The sequence below is a fragment of the Lepisma saccharinum genome, unplaced genomic scaffold (assembly GCF_977018435.1).
Source record: "Lepisma saccharinum unplaced genomic scaffold, izLepSacc3.1 HAP1_SCAFFOLD_1077, whole genome shotgun sequence".
In the NCBI taxonomy this organism is placed as follows: domain Eukaryota; kingdom Metazoa; phylum Arthropoda; class Insecta; order Zygentoma; family Lepismatidae; genus Lepisma; species Lepisma saccharinum.
In genome coordinates, this window is record NW_028143724.1 from 11,221 (window position 1) to 33,932 (window position 22,712).

The 22,712-nt window shown below is 37.0% G+C and overlaps 1 protein-coding gene across 1 annotated transcript; it reads left to right on the forward strand.

Annotated features, from left to right (window-relative positions):
* Positions 1–13,200: 13,200 nt before the first annotated feature.
* On the forward strand, positions 13,201–20,413 carry LOC145983491 (uncharacterized; the record flags this gene model as incomplete). The annotated part of the gene is made up of 5 exons (XM_083116581.1): positions 13,201–13,306; positions 14,116–14,215; positions 15,763–16,051; positions 16,887–16,980; positions 18,259–20,413. Coding segments are annotated over 5 exons (2,744 nt in total), but the record flags the coding sequence as incomplete, so codon positions are not given.
* Between the last annotated feature and the right edge of the window lie 2,299 nt (positions 20,414–22,712).

Genomic DNA, 22,712 nt, shown 5'->3' on the forward strand with positions numbered 1-22,712 from the left:
GCTCTAAACAGAAGAAATTGATGATGACACTGGAGCCAAAACAGGGTTATGTCATATATTACAAAAACCTCCAGTTCTTCATGCATCATGGTGTTCAAGTGACCAAACTTGGCAAAGTTTTGATGTTCAGGCACTCAGAATGGTTGAAATCATATATTAATACAAACACAGAGCTTCGAACATCTGCAAAGAGCCAATTTGATAAGGCCTTGTTTAAATTGATGGTCAATTCTGTATATGGCAAAACAATTGAAAATGTCAGAAAACATACCGATGTTAAAATAATTACTGACCCCAGCCTGAGCAAAAAATTGATTGCAAAGCCTAATTTCAATTATAGAAGAATTTATGATGAAAATATGGCACTTTTCAACATGAAAAAAACAAACATTAAGTTTGATAAACCTATTTATGTAGGGGCTACAATATTGGAATTGGCCAAATCACATATGTTAATATTGTATTATGATGTGTTGAAACCTTTTTATGGTGATAGTGTAAAATTGATGTACATGGACACGGATAGTTTTGTTCTTGATATTCAAACAGAAGATGTTTATCAAGATATGTCCCAGCCTGAATTGTTTAAATATTTTGATACCAGTGAATTGCCAGGCCATTTGAATATTCAACCCCACAACAAAAAGGTGCCTGGCAAGTTAAAAGATGAGACACTTGGTGATGTTATTGTGGCATTTGCTGGGTTAAGTGCCAAGATCTACAGTTTTAAAACATGTAGTGGTGTTGCTGCCAAAAACGCCAAGGGCATTGGCAGAGTAACTGTGGAAAAAGAGCTTGAATTTGAAGATTATAAAAATTGCCTCAAATCCCAGAGTTTAATCAGAACATCAGAATCCAGAATTCAGAGTGTGGATCACTTATTGACTTCAAATGTTGTAAGAAAAGTGGCTCTGGACCCACATGATGATAAGAGATGCATTTTATCATGTGGCATTCATACTTTACCATGGGGTCATTGTGATTTGAAAAATGGCAATCAATGCCCAATCACAGAGCATGATTTGAAATAAATAAACATGCCTATGAACTTATTTGTTTTCAAAAAACAGGCTATTATGGAGCTGCCAACACCACAACCCTCTTCTGATATTCAGATATGAGGGGTTTGACAAGCAGAATTTAAATATTTTAGCTGAAAATGATGAGAAATATATATCTATTAGCAAAATAATTAAAGGTAATGGTGTTCCTATTCACATAAGATTTCTTGATTCTTACAGAATTTTATCTGCTAGCCTGGCTACACTGGCCACTCAATTATCTGATGATCAATTCAAAATCACATGTGCATTGTTTCCAAATCAGGACCTGAAATTAATTAGGCGGAAGGGTGTATATCCATATGACTATGTTACAGATTTTTCTAAATTTGATGAGTGTGCTCTGCCACCACAAGAAGAGTTTTACAGCAAAATCAGAGGATCTGGAATCACTGATGATGATTATCACCATGCCCAATTGATGTGGAACAATTTAAAATGCCAGACATTTGGTGATTATCACATGGCATATTTGAAACTTGATGTGACCCTCTTAGCTGATATACTTCAAGCATTCAGAAAATCTTCCATGAAAAATTATGAACTGGATCCAATATATTTTTACAGTGCCCCGGGCCTAGCATGGTCTGCAATGATTTTGAACACTAAAATGCAATTGGATCTGATCCAAGATCAAGATATGTATCTGTTTATGGAGCAAAGTATAAGAGGAGGCATGGTGCAATGCTCTCAGAGATATGCCAGAGCAAATAACAAATATATTTCTGGTTATGATCCAGCACGGCCATCAAATTATATATTGTATGTAGATGCAAACAGCCTGTATGGTTTTGCCATGATGCAAAAACTACCATATGCAGGGCTTGAATGGGTTGAAGATTTTAATATTGAGGATCTTCAGGACTTTGATGACAGTAATTATGGCCTATTCTTAGAGGTTGATCTGACAATTCCTGATGATTGACACAACAAATTTTCTGATCTGCCCCCAATTCCTGAGGTTCAGTGCTCACCTGGCTCTAAACAGAAGAAATTGATGATGACACTGGAGCCAAAACAGGGTTATGTCATATATTACAAAAACCTCCAGTTCTTCATGCATCATGGTGTTCAAGTGACCAAACTTGGCAAAGTTTTGATGTTCAGGCACTCAGAATGGTTGAAATCATATATTAATACAAACACAGAGCTTCGAACATCTGCAAAGAGCCAATTTGATAAGGCCTTGTTTAAATTGATGGTCAATTCTGTATATGGCAAAACAATTGAAAATGTCAGAAAACATACCGATGTTAAAATAATTACTGACCCCAGCCTGAGCAAAAAATTGATTGCAAAGCCTAATTTCAATTATAGAAGAATTTATGATGAAAATATGGCACTTTTCAACATGAAAAAAACAAACATTAAGTTTGATAAACCTATTTATGTAGGGGCTACAATATTGGAATTGGCCAAATCACATATGTTAATATTGTATTATGATGTGTTGAAACCTTTTTATGGTGATAGTGTAAAATTGATGTACATGGACACGGATAGTTTTGTTCTTGATATTCAAACAGAAGATGTTTATCAAGATATGTCCCAGCCTGAATTGTTTAAATATTTTGATACCAGTGAATTGCCAGGCCATTTGAATATTCAACCCCACAACAAAAAGGTGCCTGGCAAGTTAAAAGATGAGACACTTGGTGATGTTATTGTGGCATTTGCTGGGTTAAGTGCCAAGATCTACAGTTTTAAAACATGTAGTGGTGTTGCTGCCAAAAAGGCCAAGGGCATTGGCAGAGTAACTGTGGAAAAAGAGCTTGAATTTGAAGATTATAAAAATTGCCTCAAATCCCAGAGTTTAATCAGAACATCAGAATCCAGAATTCAGAGTGTGGATCACTTATTGACTTCAAATGTTGTAAGAAAAGTGGCTCTGGACCCACATGATGATAAGAGATGCATTTTATCATGTGGCATTCATACTTTACCATGGGGTCATTGTGATTTGAAAAATGGCAATCAATGCCCAATCACAGAGCATGATTTGAAATAAATAAACATGCCTATGAACTTATTTGTTTTCAAAAAACAGGCTATTATGGAGCTGCCAACACCACAACCCTCTTCTGATATTCAGATATGAGGGGTTTGACAAGCAGAATTTAAATATTTTAGCTGAAAATGATGAGAAATATATATCTATTAGCAAAATAATTAAAGGTAATGGTGTTCCTATTCACATAAGATTTCTTGATTCTTACAGAATTTTATCTGCTAGCCTGGCTACACTGGCCACTCAATTATCTGATGATCAATTCAAAATCACATGTGCATTGTTTCCAAATCAGGACCTGAAATTAATTAGGCGGAAGGGTGTATATCCATATGACTATGTTACAGATTTTTCTAAATTTGATGAGTGTGCTCTGCCACCACAAGAAGAGTTTTACAGCAAAATCAGAGGATCTGGAATCACTGATGATGATTATCACCATGCCCAATTGATGTGGAACAATTTAAAATGCCAGACATTTGGTGATTATCACATGGCATATTTGAAACTTGATGTGACCCTCTTAGCTGATATACTTCAAGCATTCAGAAAATCTTCCATGAAAAATTATGAACTGGATCCAATATATTTTTACAGTGCCCCGGGCCTAGCATGGTCTGCAATGATTTTGAACACTAAAATGCAATTGGATCTGATCCAAGATCAAGATATGTATCTGTTTATGGAGCAAAGTATAAGAGGAGGCATGGTGCAATGCTCTCAGAGATATGCCAGAGCAAATAACAAATATATTTCTGGTTATGATCCAGCACGGCCATCAAATTATATATTGTATGTAGATGCAAACAGCCTGTATGGTTTTGCCATGATGCAAAAACTACCATATGCAGGGCTTGAATGGGTTGAAGATTTTAATATTGAGGATCTTCAGGACTTTGATGACAGTAATTATGGCCTATTCTTAGAGGTTGATCTGACAATTCCTGATGATTGACACAACAAATTTTCTGATCTGCCCCCAATTCCTGAGGTTCAGTGCTCACCTGGCTCTAAACAGAAGAAATTGATGATGACACTGGAGCCAAAACAGGGTTATGTCATATATTACAAAAACCTCCAGTTCTTCATGCATCATGGTGTTCAAGTGACCAAACTTGGCAAAGTTTTGATGTTCAGGCACTCAGAATGGTTGAAATCATATATTAATACAAACACAGAGCTTCGAACATCTGCAAAGAGCCAATTTGATAAGGCCTTGTTTAAATTGATGGTCAATTCTGTATATGGCAAAACAATTGAAAATGTCAGAAAACATACCGATGTTAAAATAATTACTGACCCCAGCCTGAGCAAAAAATTGATTGCAAAGCCTAATTTCAATTATAGAAGAATTTATGATGAAAATATGGCACTTTTCAACATGAAAAAAACAAACATTAAGTTTGATAAACCTATTTATGTAGGGGCTACAATATTGGAATTGGCCAAATCACATATGTTAATATTGTATTATGATGTGTTGAAACCTTTTTATGGTGATAGTGTAAAATTGATGTACATGGACACGGATAGTTTTGTTCTTGATATTCAAACAGAAGATGTTTATCAAGATATGTCCCAGCCTGAATTGTTTAAATATTTTGATACCAGTGAATTGCCAGGCCATTTGAATATTCAACCCCACAACAAAAAGGTGCCTGGCAAGTTAAAAGATGAGACACTTGGTGATGTTATTGTGGCATTTGCTGGGTTAAGTGCCAAGATCTACAGTTTTAAAACATGTAGTGGTGTTGCTGCCAAAAAGGCCAAGGGCATTGGCAGAGTAACTGTGGAAAAAGAGCTTGAATTTGAAGATTATAAAAATTGCCTCAAATCCCAGAGTTTAATCAGAACATCAGAATCCAGAATTCAGAGTGTGGATCACTTATTGACTTCAAATGTTGTAAGAAAAGTGGCTCTGGACCCACATGATGATAAGAGATGCATTTTATCATGTGGCATTCATACTTTACCATGGGGTCATTGTGATTTGAAAAATGGCAATCAATGCCCAATCACAGAGCATGATTTGAAATAAATAAACATGCCTATGAACTTATTTGGGTTCAAAAAACAGGCTATTATGGAGCTGCCAACACCAAAACCCTCTTCTGATATACAGTCTATACTGTCTAAACTGAGTGGCTTGTTAATTATTCATCTGAACAGCATACTTACAGATATTGATGATGAAACAGGCAAAATATTGTACATATTTAACAATAATTTAAATCATTACCAATTACCTGTAGGTGGGCAATTGCAATTTATTACAACTCCTGAGGGTGATGTTAAAATTTCAGTAGGGAGAAATATTTATAGAATTAAGCACTCAAACATGGTTTCTGGCACTGTTTATACTGTTTCTGCTGGTGATTGCTTATATATTGAGGTCCCTGGATCTTATGACAAGCTTATACCCTTTTTTAGAGAATTAAGAATCAAATATTCTATAATAAATAACTACTAAACAAAATGCCTAATGATATTTTTGGCCATACAAGACATGAAGATCACAGTGATGAGATTTTGATGCTTGATGTCAGAGTCAAGAAATTAAGAAGTGATTTACAAGCTTTACAAACCACACTCAATGCCAGTCTTCAATTAGAAATTACAAATTTGCAATCACAATGCATGGACCCTCTTCTTAAAATTGATTCTGAACTCAAATTGCTGCTTCAAAAATATACTGATTTGGCCACATTAGATAATTTTCAAAGTTTGGAAGAAGCTGTAGCAGCTCTTCAAGCCAAATTTAAGACCCAGGCCACCAATTCTGAGCAATTGAAACAGCAATTAGAAGAGCAAATAAATAATGTCCAGGCACAGCTACAAACAATTGTCAAAAGCATAAAATCACAAGAAGATTTTGATCTTGTGATTTCCACTCTAAAGGAACAGATTCAATCACTCCAAATACCTAATCTGGACCCTCTGAACAATGCCATAGCCGAGGTTAAAGAAAAAATTGAGACACTAGAAAATTTTATGAACAATTTGCCATCTTCTGATGCTTTGAATGCAATAACTCGGAGTGTGGCAAATATTAAGCTGCAACTTGAAACATATGAAGATTTTGGAAAAATTCACAGTTCCATAACCCATCTTGAAGGTACAATAGCAGCAGTGCAAAGTGATTTGGCAAATGTACTAGAATCCAGATTGCCCGGTATTGTAGATACACTTGTCAGTGTCCAGCAACAAATCACAAAGCTTGAAAACCTCAACACTGAATCTGAACTATCTCATTTTCATCACTTGATAGATGATATCCAAACAAAACTTGAAATTTTACAACAATCCACACCCTCTCAGGCAGATATAGCCCTGCTCCAAAATGCTATGCAAAATGTGGCTGATGCTTCTGAATTAAACAATGTAAAATTGGCACTTGAATTTTTACAAAATACTGTGTCAAATCTTCCTACATCACAGGAACTTAAAAATATTGAGAGAGCAGTGAATCGCATATTGAAATCAGAAGATATCAAGAATATCCAGGAAGAGATCAAACATCTCACTCAGACAGTGGCCACTCTACCAACCAATCAACATATTAATGAATTGCATGCCCTGTTTGAGGATATCAGAAGACAGGTCCATGATCTTACTGCTCAAAATTCAAAATTGGCAATTGTTGAAAATTTGCAACAAATTGTAGCTAATATCAAGCAGCAGCTAGGGACCATGGAATCCAATCAAGCAAATGCTCTGTCTGTTTTTGCCACCCAGCTACAAGAAATTGTGCAACAATACAAGAAACTTGTTGTGGACATAAAAATCAAGCCGGGCCATGATGATGTTGTTAGGACTATCAATGAGCATCTTGAATCTGTAACAAGCAGATTGCTCACAGCAGAAAAGGAAATAACAGGCATAATTGAAAATCCTAAACATACAGTAATTCTTGAATTGTACAGCATCCCCAACAAAGAATATGATTCTCCATTTACACCAGGTGGCAAAATATATATGCTGTCCCCTGCACAATTTTATTACCAATTTTTTGTTGGGGGCACATTGAGACCAATCAAGATCAAATATTGGCTTCAACCACAGGCACACCACTACCCTACCTTATCAATAACAAATGCTGACAACAAAGTGAAAATCACCAGTGTAGAATTGGAGGATTTTACAGATCCCAATACATTGGAAACAGCATATGTTGAAGATGATGGCTCTTTGGAATTTAAAATACAAATAGGGGACAAATTATATTTAGAAAATCCTGCAGTTTCAGCTGCTGAACACCCCATAGTTGCAATATTCTTGTTTACATATTATGTCTAGAAAAATTATTGTTGATGAATTACACAGACAAGCCCGACATAATTATAAGAGACTCCCAGTAGTCACAAAGGGCATAGATGATTTATGGCAAAGCGACTTGATTGAAATGGCAAGTGGGCAGTTGAAAAACTTAGACAAAATCAACAAGGGCTACAAGTATCTACTCACTGTAATAGACACATTTTCAAAATTTGCCTGGGCTGTGCCACTCAAATCCAAGACTGGGGCATGTGTTACAGAAGCCATCAGAACAATTATCAATCAGAGTGGAAGATCCCCGCGCTATTTGCAAACAGATAATGGCAAAGAATTTTATAATTCAGTGTTTCAACAATTTATTAAAAGCCAGGCAATAAAACATTATTCGAGTTACAGTGACCTCAAGGCCTCAATTGTAGAGAGATTCAACAGAACCTTAAAAAATCTTATGTATAAACAATTTACCCTCCAAGGTAATTATAAATGGATTAATATTCTTCCAGAACTTCTACATAAATATAACAACTCGGTCCATTCCACAATCAACATGAAACCCTCTGAAGTAACTTCATCTGATGAGCAAAAATTGATCAGCACTGTTTATTATCCTAAATATCAGCCAACAACAAGAAAGGCCAAATACAAGATTGGTGATCAAGTAAGAATCAGCAAATATAAGTACTTATTCAAGAGAGGCTTTACAAGAAACTGGAGCACTGAATTATTTACAGTGGTTCAGGTTAAACCCGGGACCCTTAACACATATATAATAAAGGATCACCGAGGAGAAATTCTCAAAGGCAGGTTCTATGAACAAGAGCTCAGCAAAACTAAACAGCCTGACACATATCTCATAGAAAAAATCATCCGCAGAAAAGGCAACAAGTTACTTGTCAAATGGCTAGGACTTCCAGAACACAGCTGGATCGATGCAAACAAAATAATAATATCAACACCTGGGATGTTATAAAAAGGCTGCCAGAACCTGAACAGCAGAATAAGAGAAATGGAAAATTGCTGCCTGAAAATATTAGGTGTCTTATTGTTGGGCCATCTGCTTGTGGTAAAACTACACTAATGGTTGATAATTTTTTATTGGCACCCAACTGGTTAGACTGGAAAAACAGGCACTTGTATATCTTCTCTAAGAGCTTGGAACAATTAAAATATCAGCAGCTGATGAAGCTATATGATGGATTGGATATTGCCACTTTTGAACCAGATGTTAAGCCACTTCATGAATGTCTCGATAATTCTGTTGTTGTGTTTGATGACATTATATTGGATAATCAAAACAAAAAATTTCTTTACACAGGGCCGGCACAAAAACATTGATTGCTTCTACCTGGCACAGACTTTTTCAAAAATACCCAAGCAGCTGATCCGAGACAACAGCAATTTTATATGTGTATTTCATCAAGACCATACCAACCTCAAACACATACATGATGAATATGTAGGTGGGGACCTGAGCTACAATGATTTTTCCAAGTTTTGCAGCAGGTGCTGGAACCAGGACAGTTATGGGTTTGTCACAATTGATATGACAAGAACACCCAATAGTGGCAAATACAGAAATAAAATCAACAATTTTCTAGACATTGAAAAATAAATAAATAACCATGAAAAGGCCAATCATTGATGATCTTAAATTAAGAGATTATCTTGTAAAAAGATTTAAGGGATGGAAATCAGAGAACCGTGGAATTTATGAAAAACACAAACAAACAGAACAGCCTGTAATTGATGCTATTAATAATTTAGGTAAAAATATCAAAACTGTTACAGAGCAAAATCAAAATTTGCTCACAGAGCTTGTACCTGTAGCTGCTAGGAACATATTAGATTATCCATTCACCCCACTTTCCAGTATTCATACACCTAGTCCTATTGCTCCTAGAAGAATTGAGGCTAGTCAGGATCCTATTGAATTGGGTCTTCTTGCTCAAAAATATTTAACCACACCTAAAGACAATAAAGATGAGGTTTTTGGCTTATATGCTGACACAGAGCTTGATGGCAGCATCATACATAGAATTGGCAATTTCAGAGTAACATTTATGGGAGATGATATAATTGTATATTCAGAATCTCATCTTGGAGAAAAAGGTGCTTTTGTTAAGTATACCGGCACACCTGGATTATGGGAACTGATGACTAGGAAAAGGCCTGGCAGCTATACAGATCAAGATTATGAGGATTACAAAGAAATATTAATAAAATCAGATGCTCTATACCAGAACAATGATCCCACACAAAAAAGAGTCAAGTCGAGCAGTGGGGCAAAATACAACAATTTAATCAAGCCCATATGGTCACAAATCAAGACTGGCAGTGGAATCAAACAATACAACACCCTGCCCAAAGAATTTGTGTGGGTTGATGATGTCAGGAAACTTGTAGACAGGTTATTGGTGATAGCTGGGGAGGAAAATGCTGGCAACCACAATTTTTACAATGAAAAGGTTGGAATTATGGACATGATAAGCACACAATTGTCTAATTTTATAGTGAATGACACTAAGGGGATTGGATATCTCATAAAAATTATTAACACTCTACCCCCCAAATTTTGGAATATTTCTGAGGGTCGGGGCTTGGTTAATGACATTATAAACAAACTGCCATTTGAACTACATATTCCAGGCTATCAGTATTGTGGTCCAGGCAAAAAATTGGATCATAGATTAAACAGAGGTGATCCTGGTGTTAATCCCTTAGATGCTGCTTGTAGAGACCATGATATTGCATACAACACACATTCTGATCTTGACAAGAGACATGTTGCAGATAAGAAATTAGAAGAGGCTGCATTTGGCAGATTTGTAAGCAAAGATGCTTCTTTGAGTGAAAAAATAGCAGCATTGGGAACCACCATAGCTATGAACACCAAACAAAAATTGGGGTGGGGGTTGTGAATATGTATATAATAAACCTACAATGAAGGCCAAGGGTGTTATGTATCAAGTACCTTATGCAGGTCTCAAATCTCTTAGGCCTATTGACAGCCTTTTGACCAAAAAGCAGCGCAAGAAAAAAAAATCTTGTATTGCAAAGGGTCATGGTATGAAATTGTTGCTTAGTACCCCCCAATTAAAAAAACGTAGACGTTCCTGCTACACCCCTAAAACCGGAAGTAAACAATATCGTGACGTCATCGATGGGAACATGGCCGCAGTGGTGACGTTGTGTAACTGTAATGACGTCAATACTATCTAATCTTTTCATTGGAGGATAAGAAGTAAGGAGTGCGGAGGAAAGTTTAAACGTCCGGCATCCATATTGTTCTTTCTTTTCGTGTTTGTGAAAGGAAGCTGCATTTCTTGGTGTCATAGAAGACCTTATTTAGCAGTAGTTTCAGCTATATATTGTAAGTACAAGCTTCGTTATGCTTTCGAACTGCATATGTGTGTGTGTATGTGCCAAATTCGTATTAAATTAATCAATCCATGCACGTCAGGATTGGCTTATATGCGAGAATTGCAATCTCAGTATCGTGATGGCTTTCAAATTCATATTGTTTATAGATACAGAATTCTTGCGTAAAACGTTCCTCTACGGCTTTATTGCGGCATATTTTATACTCAAAAATGTCCGATGTGTTATTAAAAGCCCATTACAATTAAAAACGATGGTTGGCTTGACCTGCGATACAACCCTCCATCCCAGATTTTTTGTCGTTTTTTTGTTGTATCTCTTTGTTGACAGTTTTCAAAACTAATTTTCATAGTACCCGGGAACAAGGAAACGTGTATTTACCTAGTTGCATAGGTTGTACGAGGTATCGTTTAGTAATGGCTATTCCAGACTTCAAAGGCGGTCTTATTTTTGCTTTTTTCTCTCTCACTTTTCAGATGCATTGTCGATTAATTTCATTCCGTTGTTAATTTTTAATTCAACGCTTGAATTATGCATAGCATTTTTTGTCAGTTGTTCGATATTTCTCCCATACCATATTTAATAGGTAGCTCTTTGGGGGTCGTTGACCCCCTGTACTCCCTTGAGAATTATGTTGAATTTGTTTTTAATCTACAGATTTCGATGTTTTATGTAATATAAATTTGGTTCCAGCACGGAAAAAGCAAATAATGGAGATATTTGACCCCAAAGTATGGCCCACGTAAGTTAAAACCTGCAATTTCAGAGTACTTTCGCTGCTTTTTGTTAGTAAGAACTGGTGGTATGCACAGTAAAATAGCATAAGAACACGTCAAAAATAACTTGTCAAACTTGTACCAAACCTTGCAATCCTAACCTAACTATGCAAAATTATATCTGCTGTTGTGGAAAGTCGTTTTGGGTGCTATATTCACTTGTGCGAAGCTTTCGGACTGTTCTGCTACACGTTAAAGTAACAAGATAACAGCCGTACTTTACTTCACAATAACACATTTCGGCGAGCTAAAATCAACTGAAAACGTTCATAAACAACAAAATCTTCATCAACCATGTAAGATATTTCAGTTTCTCAAAGGAGTACAGAGGGTCAAGGGTACAGCTATTTGTCAATCAGGTCCGGAAACAGGTTGTGTGATAATTTTCGCAAGTTTTACTAGCAGTGAAGGGTCACTTAGTGGATCGATATTTATGGGCATTATTTAGAAGTTTGGAGAATGTGATTAGTTCAGATTAAGTCATTGAGAGTGCCATTCAGTCAGGAATTATGCTGTGGAAAAAAGGTCTCAAGCTATCATGCTTCTAAGGTCCAAGTTCCGATTGTTAAATTCCGAATAAATCGTGGTATATGGGAATTTTTTTTTCAGATCACATTTTGGAGCTGTCCAATTCTCCACAATCCTATATTCTGCTTTAGTTTATTGGCTGAAATTCTGCTTGTGCAATTATTTCATTTTACATTTGTCATTTTCTATGTGAATACAATGTCTAGAATGACCACAACGGTAAATGTTTACTATCCTTCGGACACCTATAACTTCTGAGTTTTGTCTATTATTGACATTTCTACTTACCTATCTGCTTCGCGGATCCTTTTTTAACATGTATTCTCGTTTTTTTGATCAATTTTCTTTTTAAAAAAGTGTTTTTGTAACTGAAGAACGTACGTTTCCGCAAATGGTTTGTGGGGCTATGTATCAATGGTTCGTGGGGCTATGCGAGAATGGTGTGTGGGGCTACGGATATTTTTTTCGAAACCAATTTTTAACTATTGTGACCTAACCTAACCTTACCGCAAATGGTTCGTGGGGCTATGCGTCAATGTTTGAAACATTCCCACATCACACAAAACACCTTCCAGATGTTAGACAACACTACAGGAACTTATTACGGTAAGTAGTTTCTTCTGTAGAAATGAAGAAATCTGTCCGAAGGATAGTAAACTAGTACTGATTAAGCTCTTGTGTTTTGCCAAACCTTATGTTGAAAAACCCATTATATGACTTCAGCATTGCAATGATCCCTACAAATGCTTACTTGATTGTTCTGCAAAGTAAATTGAATTGTTACTTGGGCATATTTCTCAGTACTGCTACGTAACCATAGGAAAATATTTTAACTAATTAAGATGGAAACCGAGTAAATATGACCCACAAGCAAGATTGGTTTTAAAGTCTCAATTATAATTGAGCCTATTTTGCTTTGTCCAGTATGGACTGCTGCTTGCCCCATAGCTACACATAAGATACCTCTGTGACTAAAAGTAATATGGTACATATGTTCCCTTGCTTGTCGTTGATTGGTCTGTCTTTGATGTGAGCTTCATTTCTTTTCCTTTGTAAATATTGATTGTGCAAATCCTGCTGTGGTGACCTTTTTAACTGAACTTTTTAATACACAACATTAATCTAAAGTTATTAATTGAGAATGGAATTACATTGTGTTTTTTTCATGTTGCAGGTTTTTTCTCCGGAACTGCACTGCATACAGGTACTGCTGGAAGAGGACGGAACACTGCAGGAGACTCGTCGAGGGATCTATTCCAACATCCATTGTGCATAGGAAGGTATGTGCTTGTTTTTACGATTTTCGAAGAGTTCATTGTTTATTAAAATTTTGCATGTGCAATTTGACACAAAAAGCTGTTTTTTTTAAAGGGGAATGCACACGATGGAGTGCCAGATCTATAAACCGTCAAACCCAACAGAGCAAGGGGGGATTAAGAAACCTTTAGAGGGGTCCTTGCCTGTTACATACTCAAATAGGTTTACAATAAATGTAGTATTTTGTACAGCTTTTGTCCCAGCCTCGCGACATTCCATAATCAACTGAAACAGGCAATTCACTCGCATTTCGGCAGTTTTCAACAATCCACAATCTCCTATAGCATGCCAAGGAAGTACCTTAACCTGTCGTTTTAATTGGTTTATTAATACTCCCAGCTTCCCCATTGTTTTCATTGCTTATTTCAACTTATCAAAGTAGGAGTAGTTAGTACAGTGTGTTATGAAGCCAAGAGTACTGGTTCAAATCCTGGTCTGGGCATGGGTGTTCTTTGTGAGTACTCCATCATTTTCATCCTATCATCACTCATCCTCATCACAATTAGCCGAAAGTGGCAGAAAAGCAGCACTTTATAACAAAAGCCAAATTAAATTATATCTTTATAGAGGTGTGTGTGTGTGCACACTGAATAAACTTAATAATAACAACAACTTTCACATGTTCTTTCATAAGTACGTGTGTTTTATATAGCAGGGATGGTAAGGGGTGGTAATATTTTGTGGAAGGGCCCAAAACTTGTAGATCGGCACTGACAACATGACCTAATGTTATTGGTTGATATTGGGATTACATTGTTTTTTCATGTTGCAGGATTTCTCCCCGGAACTGCATAGAGGGACCACTGGAAGAGGACTCACCAACAGGACGACTCATCGAGGGATTTTGTCCAGGATCCATTGTACATACGAAGGTATGGACTATGAAAGACATGTGCCCAGTTCGCTCAACCATCCTGAAAGCGTTCTTAATGAGCTGATAGTTAACGCATCACTAGTAATCTTAGCGGCCTGTTAAACTTTTAATGTTCGCTTCGTGATTTTATAGGCCCGTTAACTAATGACATGTTAGAGGCATTTTGCTTTGATTCCTTGCTATTCTCATACTTTGATATGAGAAATGTAACATTTTGATTGGTTGCACCGTAGACAGTAAGTGCGTTCTTCCGAAACATTTGTTTTGAACTTTTTTATATGAAATCACAGGAACAACAATAAATAAAGTAATGTGAACACATAAACATATGTGTACGTTTTGCGATGGTATGCAAATAATGTGTTCAAATCGGTTTGGTATAACCTTTCAACACAACAGCTGGCATATGCAATTTTGCCATCTTATTTCCGACAACACAACGCTCTGTTAAGAACTTCAATGAAGCAAAAGAGTGCCTTTAGATTTAACGACGACATTAGAGGTCTGTTAGCCTTAGCGAAAGTTGTAGAAATGCCTCGATGTGCTAATGTAGCGTTAACTTGATTTAACGATTCTTTAAAATCAACATGCGTTGATCGAACCGGGCAATGGCCTAATGAAGGCTCAACTGGTAACGGCATGAATAATTATGCAATACATTCTAATGTATGGCAGGCACTATGATGTCACTGCAGATTTTAGAATTTGGCTAGCAACCGTGCATAAATATTTAATTGTATGTTATTCTGATTTAATGGTACACATGATACAGAAAATGCACAACCATTAAAAAATCCTGCTGCACTCATTATATGAAAAAAGTAATTGCAATTTCCACAAGCGACTCAAACTTTTTTTTAGAAGTGAATTTTGAAAATTCAGGCACCATGGAAACTGGGGACCCTGGTTTTTAACTATGTGCCACAAATATTCACATTCAACCAGGTCAGAAACCTGTGTGTGTAATATGTTGCTTTTTCCACACTTTCCTTTCTATCCTGCATCTTCTATGATCAAATGAATTTCACAGCAACTTTCAAGCCTTAACTGAAACATTCTACTTTCCATGACAAAAACTGATCATGAAATTAATCCATCTTGCATTTTTGAAAGGTACAGGTGAGTTCTCCAAAGTGGAAACTTGTCTCTACACTGAGTTTTGGGTCTTCTGAACACCTTTATCTTGTGTTGTATAATAATTACATCGGAGCTCAGATAAATATTAATTTTCCAGTTTTAGCCATAAATATTTTTAAAATCTTGTATTTCATTCATTTTAAGTGTGTATTCTATTATACATTCAAACATTCTATCGATCATATATTTCACATACATATTTGAAATCAGTCTCGTCTTATAAGATCACAGACACTTCTGGGATGTAGCAACTTCCAATAGGATAATTTAAATGTAGAAGTGTCCATAATCATAGAAGCCAAATTGATATTCATGTAAAATAGCTTCACCATTGTGAATAAACTCTGATGTTTTCCAGTATATAATATTTCATTCACTTCTACTCACATGAGACTTTTCTAATTACAGATGTTTCTTATCGTTGGACACAGCCAGGTTAAGTACCTGCACACATGTGAAGGTGAAGGGAATGACTACCATTCCCTGGCTTTTCCTGGGTCAAAAGTGCACCAGTTGTGGGAACACATTGAGGACGTTGTGCCTTATTTTGATGTTATTGTGATCCACACTGGAGCAAATGACCTGTCAGAGAGAAGTGGGAGACCATTGATGAACGTTGCAGCTGTATTGCACAACTTTGAGGTCTTGCTGTCGAACATCAGGTCGCTTCACCCAACAGGAAATGTTGTTGTTTCAGGTATTGCATTATTTCTTTTCTTTCTTAGTTTTGGGCTGTTTTTTTTTCTTTTTCACATTTGCATGGTACTGTTGGGGATCACAAATGCATAAATTCTTTGCACCACACTCATAAATCTAGACTAATCTCATACTTACTTACGTGTACCCTTTTGTGAATGAAGACAGTGGATCTTCGAAATTAATAGGATGGAACTATTAAATTGTGCAATGCGGAAGTGTGAAATCTTCTAAATTTCACGTAAGTAATTTTAAACCGTGTTTACCACAACCATCATGTAATCTCATACTTATTAACTGATTTCTTTGTATAGACTTCATGATGAAAGTTGTGCAAATTACTCACAAATTTAATATAAAAATATAAATAACTTACGTTTTGCGAGTATCTAGGTAACTCCTGCGACGTTTCAGGATGCAACTGCTCCCTTCCTCAGGCTGCTCACATTTAGGTTATCGGGGAAACAGCATGGTAGTCTGACGTGCACCTGTAATGGCTTTTAGATTTTTATTATTTTTTAACCACGCACCTTTTACCAATCCTATATCATGTACCTATGGAGAGTTCGACGTGGTTATGATTTATACATAACCTAAATGTGAGCAGCCTGAGGAAGGGAGCAGTTGCGTCCCGAAACGTCGCAGAAGTTACCTAGATACTTGCAAAACTTAAGTTATTTATGTTTTGTATAGACATTCAATCCCAAGCCATCTGCCTATAAGTGTGAACTTAAACTCTGTAGAATGGAATGTATGTTTTTTTTTTTTTTAATGTTTGTCTGGTTTTTTTTGTGCAGATAATTGCTAACTTTATATTTGAATTGTCTTATTTTCAGGGATTTTGCCCAGAAATGTAAACACCTTTGACCTCAACAGCAAGAAGTCTCTCTATCCAGAAGAAATTTCTCGGGTTGGGCTGATAAACGCTTGGTAAATCCATTTCTTAACCTCTTTAATCTGTTTTCTTTATTATTATTGTATGTGGGCCATTCTCAAAATATAAGGTTATAAATTATATGATTTCACAAAGCCATAAAATTGTTTTAAAATTTGTAGAAATAATTAAATGTTCTGTTCTCAAAGAACCTAGTCCAATTCTAACCTTGGCCAAGATCATTTGCTCCTAGTTAATCTAAAAATTATAAATTGGTAATAATTGGCTTGTCCACAGAGTGAACTTCTATCTCCATAGTGGGTTTTTGGGTCGTCGATGTGGATTTGTGTTCTATTGCTATTATTTAGTAACATTACTAATAAAATTAATATTAAAAATGAAAATATAAAATAAATATTAAAATAATTAGGTATCGTTTAGCTATCAGCAGGACCATTAATGACAATATGAAAACAACAAAATGTGCTTGCTAGCAATAACTTTTTCATTATATTGCTACCTAACATGGTTATGAGACACCTGTTGCAAATATAAGAATATAATCAGACATAATATTGAAGCAGATATCAAATAAAATATTCTAGCTAGCAAGAACATTTTTATTCTATTACTATGTCTATTTCACATTGCACTGGCAGATCTGTAACGAAATATGTATAATACGTAGTAGCTTGCATATGTAGTTTTTGGTGAAAACATGTAATGTAAAGGAACACACTGTAATGTTAATTTTTCATGTTTGAGGGGCGTGAGGTGCATTTTGCTACCATCTTTTGTTACGAAATGAATTGCAAAATGCAAAATAAACTCTTAAACTCATTTACTGACTCAGCGCCTTCTGAGGTCTGAATTAGGTCAAATAATGATGTTAGCATCATGGTAGCACCTCCATTTTTCAAATTTCGTTGATATTTTTTGGTTCTCAACATTACTTTTTGTTTGTTATGTGAATACATATATGCTCAGTTCCGCAGTTGGTCGACATGTGGGCATTACACTAACATCTCACAATTTGTTGACGGTGATCACTGCATAACTCCTAATAAGTTAATGGAACACTCCACCCTATTATATTTTACTACCTGTAAGGAAACAGTTAGACTGCATCTCAGGGAGCTTTCATATTTTACAACAGATATATAAACATAAATTTCAATGTTAGTGGAGCGCTAACATGTCAAACGGCAGGTTAACAGTGTGCACCATAATGTTACTTATTTAGTATTTGGGGGGAGGGTTGCTATATGAAATCTGAACGTGGTAACTTTTCTTTACTAATTTTAACATTCTGCTAATGGTTTTCGCTTTTCCAGTGCAAGAAAGCTGAACAACGAGCTGCAGGATCTTTGTTCCAGAACTGGTGCATCATTTCTGGACTGGGGAAGTTTTCCAGGGAAATACCTATCAAAGGATGGACTTCATCTGAATTTTGATGGTGTTTCATACTTGGAGCAGAGGATTCTGGAGCATGTGCAACAGATAAGTACTTGTTTCAATATCTCAAGCATGGCTCCTGATCCTGTCCCCTCACTTTCAGTGTCCAACTTACCTGCTATTCCCGTTCAGTCTCCTCAACCTTCTTCTTTCCGCATCCAAAACCTGCCTCTGACTGATCCTCATACCCTACATAAGCCACTGTATTCCTCAATCGTAAAGTTGCATTCTTCTACCATTCCTCAGAACTTCATTACTTCACTATCTTCAAATGCCCTTCATACTTCTTCTTCCTCTCCAGAAATACCTCTTCCTTGCCCCCCACCAGCAAAATCTGACCCTCTGAAGTCTCTTCCTATACCAAATTTTTCCTCTATGAAGTTTTGTTCCCTTTCCACTCTACCTGAATCTGGCCCTTCAAAGCCACATCTTTCACAGCCTGTTACTCCTACATTTGTCCCACCAAAGTCTCCTTCTTGTCCTGCTCCACCAAAGTCTCCTTCTTGTCCCAATCTACTAAAGTCTACCCCACCAAAGTCTCCTCAGTCTCATCCTGCTCCATCAAAGTCTCCTTCATCTCATCCTGCTCTACTTAAATCTGCCCCACCAAAGTCTCGTTCATCTCATTCTGCTCTGCTTAAATCTGCCCCACCAAAGTCTCCTCCATCTCATCCTGCTCCACAAAAGTCTCCTTGTCCCACTCCACTAAAGTCTGCCCCACCAAAGTCTCATCCTGCTCCACCAAAGTCTCCTCCATCCCATCCTGCCCCATCAAAGTCTCCTTCTTGTCCCACTTCACTAAAGTCTGTTCCACCAAAATCTCCTCCATCTTATCCTTCTCTGCTAAAATCTGCCCCATCAAAGTCTCATCCTGCTCCACCAAAGTCTCCTCCATCTCATCCTGCTCCGTTTAAATCTGCTCCACCAAAGTCTCCTCCATCCCATCCTGCCCCACCAAAGTCTCCTCCATCCCATCCTGCCCCACCAAAGTCTAGTCCATCTCATTCTGCTCCGCTTAAATCTGCCCCACCAAAGTCTCCTACATCTCATCCTGCTCCACAAAAGTCTCCTTGTCCCACTCTACTAAAGTCTGCCCCACCAAAGTCTCCTCCACTCAAATCTGCCCCACCAAAGTCTCATTCTGCTCCGCTTAAGTCGGCCCCACCAAAGTCTCCTTGTCCCACTGCACTAAAGTTTATGCCACCTAAGTCTCCTCTTTCTTGCCGTACTCCAAAATCTATCCCTTTTGATCTGTCTACCCCACTGTCTTCAACCTCCCACAAGTCACTCCAAATTTCAGATGTCAGACACAGTACTTTCAGTAAATTTGTTTTGCTTATCTCCTCCCTGTCCGCATCCTTTGTGACTACACATATAATTTGTAAAGTAATTGTTTTAGCATTTGTATGCTGTACTTTGCTTCTTTCACCTCCATCTATATTTTATAACACCTTTCAATGTCCTGCATTTCCAACCTTTTTCTCAGCATCAGAATATTGTAGCCATTCTGTTAGCCGTGGATTGTCTCCTAACACATCTTCAATTTTCTCATGCTTCTTCCTTCACTGTTGCCCCATACACGTGATTTCTTTAATGTTTCCTTTAACTCATAAGGTATTTTCTCTGTTTTGTTCTGACTTGTTACCAACCTGTCCAATCTTGAATGTGTGTCCAGAGTGTGTGTGTTTTCTAATTTATTTATTTCCAGTAATTCTTATTTCACTGTTTTTCACAGCAAGCTCTTTCATCAAACTATTTGGAATTTGTTGCAAAGTTCAGGAATGTCATTCGTACAGGCAATATATTTTCGAGTCAAAAAACTGTTTAAACCATTGTTCTTCATGTACGCACACCAAACTGTGGGGAGGGGGTGATCTTCATACTGGCATGGAGTTTGGATCATTTCAAGATTTTATCATTGCATTCAATCAATGGTGTTGCGAGAACTTTCAGCCAATGGTTGTCCGAAAGTCTGAAAAACATGTTGGTGATGATTGTACAGAAGAAATTTTGTTGAATTTCCCTATTAGATAAGCTAAATATTACTGTACCCATTTTGGTAAGCCAAAGACACGGGGCAAAAATATTAGGAGAACACAATCATTTCACGCTTTAGGTTGCACAGCACTTGTTAATGTCAATTTGGTGACCAAACCATTCAGATACAGAATTGGGAAAGTCGATACCAATCACTGCCATGAAATTGGTGAGTCTCTGTTTGCATCGTATAATAGAAATCGGTTATTGACAAAAGAAGAGAAGGGTAGATATGCACATCTCTTAGAGTATAGTGTTAGTACCAGGGAGTTCAAACGTTACATTTTGAATATTACCGGGAAGAAGTTAACCTCTCAGGATGTTAGAAATATTCGCAGGGATTTACGAAGAGACAACAATAAAGGTAAGACTGAATCTGAGCTCTTCATTGATGTTGTGCAGAACTTTCAATCCAGAAACCCTAATGGTAATGTTGTTGTTGGAAAAAATGATGATGATACATTTTCGTATGTTTTTTTCCAAACTGAAACAATGAAGGAGCTTGCTGAAAAGTACAGTGATGTTCTGTTTGTTGATGGAACCTACAAAGTTAACATTGAAGGTTTTCCTCTATATACAATTTTATGCGAGGATGGGAATGGCAAGGGGAGACCTTTGGGGTATATCTTTGTTGAAAATGAATCAAGGGATGTTCTGTGTGCTGCAATGTCCTCTTTCATTGATGCAAATAAATGTATTTGTACAAAGTGTAAAGTTTTAGTAGTTGATAAGGACCTCAATGAAATCCATGTACTGAAATGTCTTTTGCCTGATACATGGATAATACTGTGTATTTTCCATGTTATTAAGGCATTCAAGAAGAAAATACAAAGCATTGGTAGTGCCGAAGTACGGGATGTATTGATGTCTCTTATCAATAAGATGGTTTATTCCCCACATGAGGAAGATTATAATGAATGTCTACAGTTGTTGGAGAAAACCGATACAGATTTTCATAAATATTTTTTTACATAACTGGCATTCATGCAAGGAAATGTGGGCCCCTTGCTTCCAACAGGGCTTGTGTCATTTGAGCAACAGAACAAACAACTGAATGGAGAGACATAACAAGCTCCTGAAAGAAGTCTTAAAACCACATGATCACCTTTCTTCGGCTCTTCACAAATTGATACAGTTTGCAGAAAATCTTGGTGATGAATTGGGACAATCTGCTTACAATCAACTAAAGACTACAGTTGATACGACATTGTTGAATTCCACCACCCTGTCAGTTTCTAGTTGTTGCACGTCCATGGCAAACAAGTTGATCTTCTCCCAGCTCCAGTGGTATGAGAAGAACAAAGTATCGTATACTGTCTGCATGGAGGCTGACAAATGTACAGTTTCGTTGGGCAAGAAGTCTTACTGTGTATCAAATAACGCATGCTGTTCTTGCGATTTCAATGTAAGGATGGGTCTCCCATGCAACCACATATTTGCTTCAAGGGTCCATTGCCAGTTGGAGACTTTTTCTTCTGAATTGGTTTCTGAAAGATGGCTAAAATCTCAATTCCTGGGAAAGGTTAAAGTTGAGCCACCAACTGCCAGTGTAATGCAGACGACTAAGAAAAAGCCAAAAATGGACAGTCCTGAATCAAAGTACTGTCATGCAATGGTGCTTCTCAAAGGAATGGGCTCCTTCTTGTCAACCTGTGGAGAGCATGAGTACTGGGAAAAGTACAATATGCTGGAGCATTTATTCAAGGAGTGGAAAAGCAACTCTGATCTTGTGCTCGTGAAACCTGAAACTCTTGCTGACGAAGACCGGGAAGTTTGTATCTTATCTTCAATTGATGGTGAGATTAAGTCTGTGGAAACAAACCCCACACAGGATGTTCAGCATGAAACTGTTGAGATTAAGGAAAGGTGCATGCAAGTAAAGGATTATGAAGAAATCATACTTACAAAGGTAACAGGATCGCCTCGAAATGACAAGCAAGAAGACATTGAGGTGAAGGAAAAATTGATAAATGATGGAATTAACCTTGAACAAAAGAGAAATCATGAACTGGAAATGAGCGGCATAAATGGAACCTGTGGACATGTCACATCAAGTAACAATGGTAGTTTGGACAACTTTGTCATCACCATTAATGCTGCAAAGCACAGGCGAGGAAGACCAAGAGAAAAAAGGAAGGCTCTGCTGAAACCAAATGTACAGATGAAGATGGATGCCTTTCTAAAACCTTTGGAAACATGCATGTCAAACATGTTAGCTGCTGAGTTCAATTATACCTGTCTTCCTCCATCAACAGCTTCATCACATGATGCTGTTGATGTTGAGTGCAAACCTCCA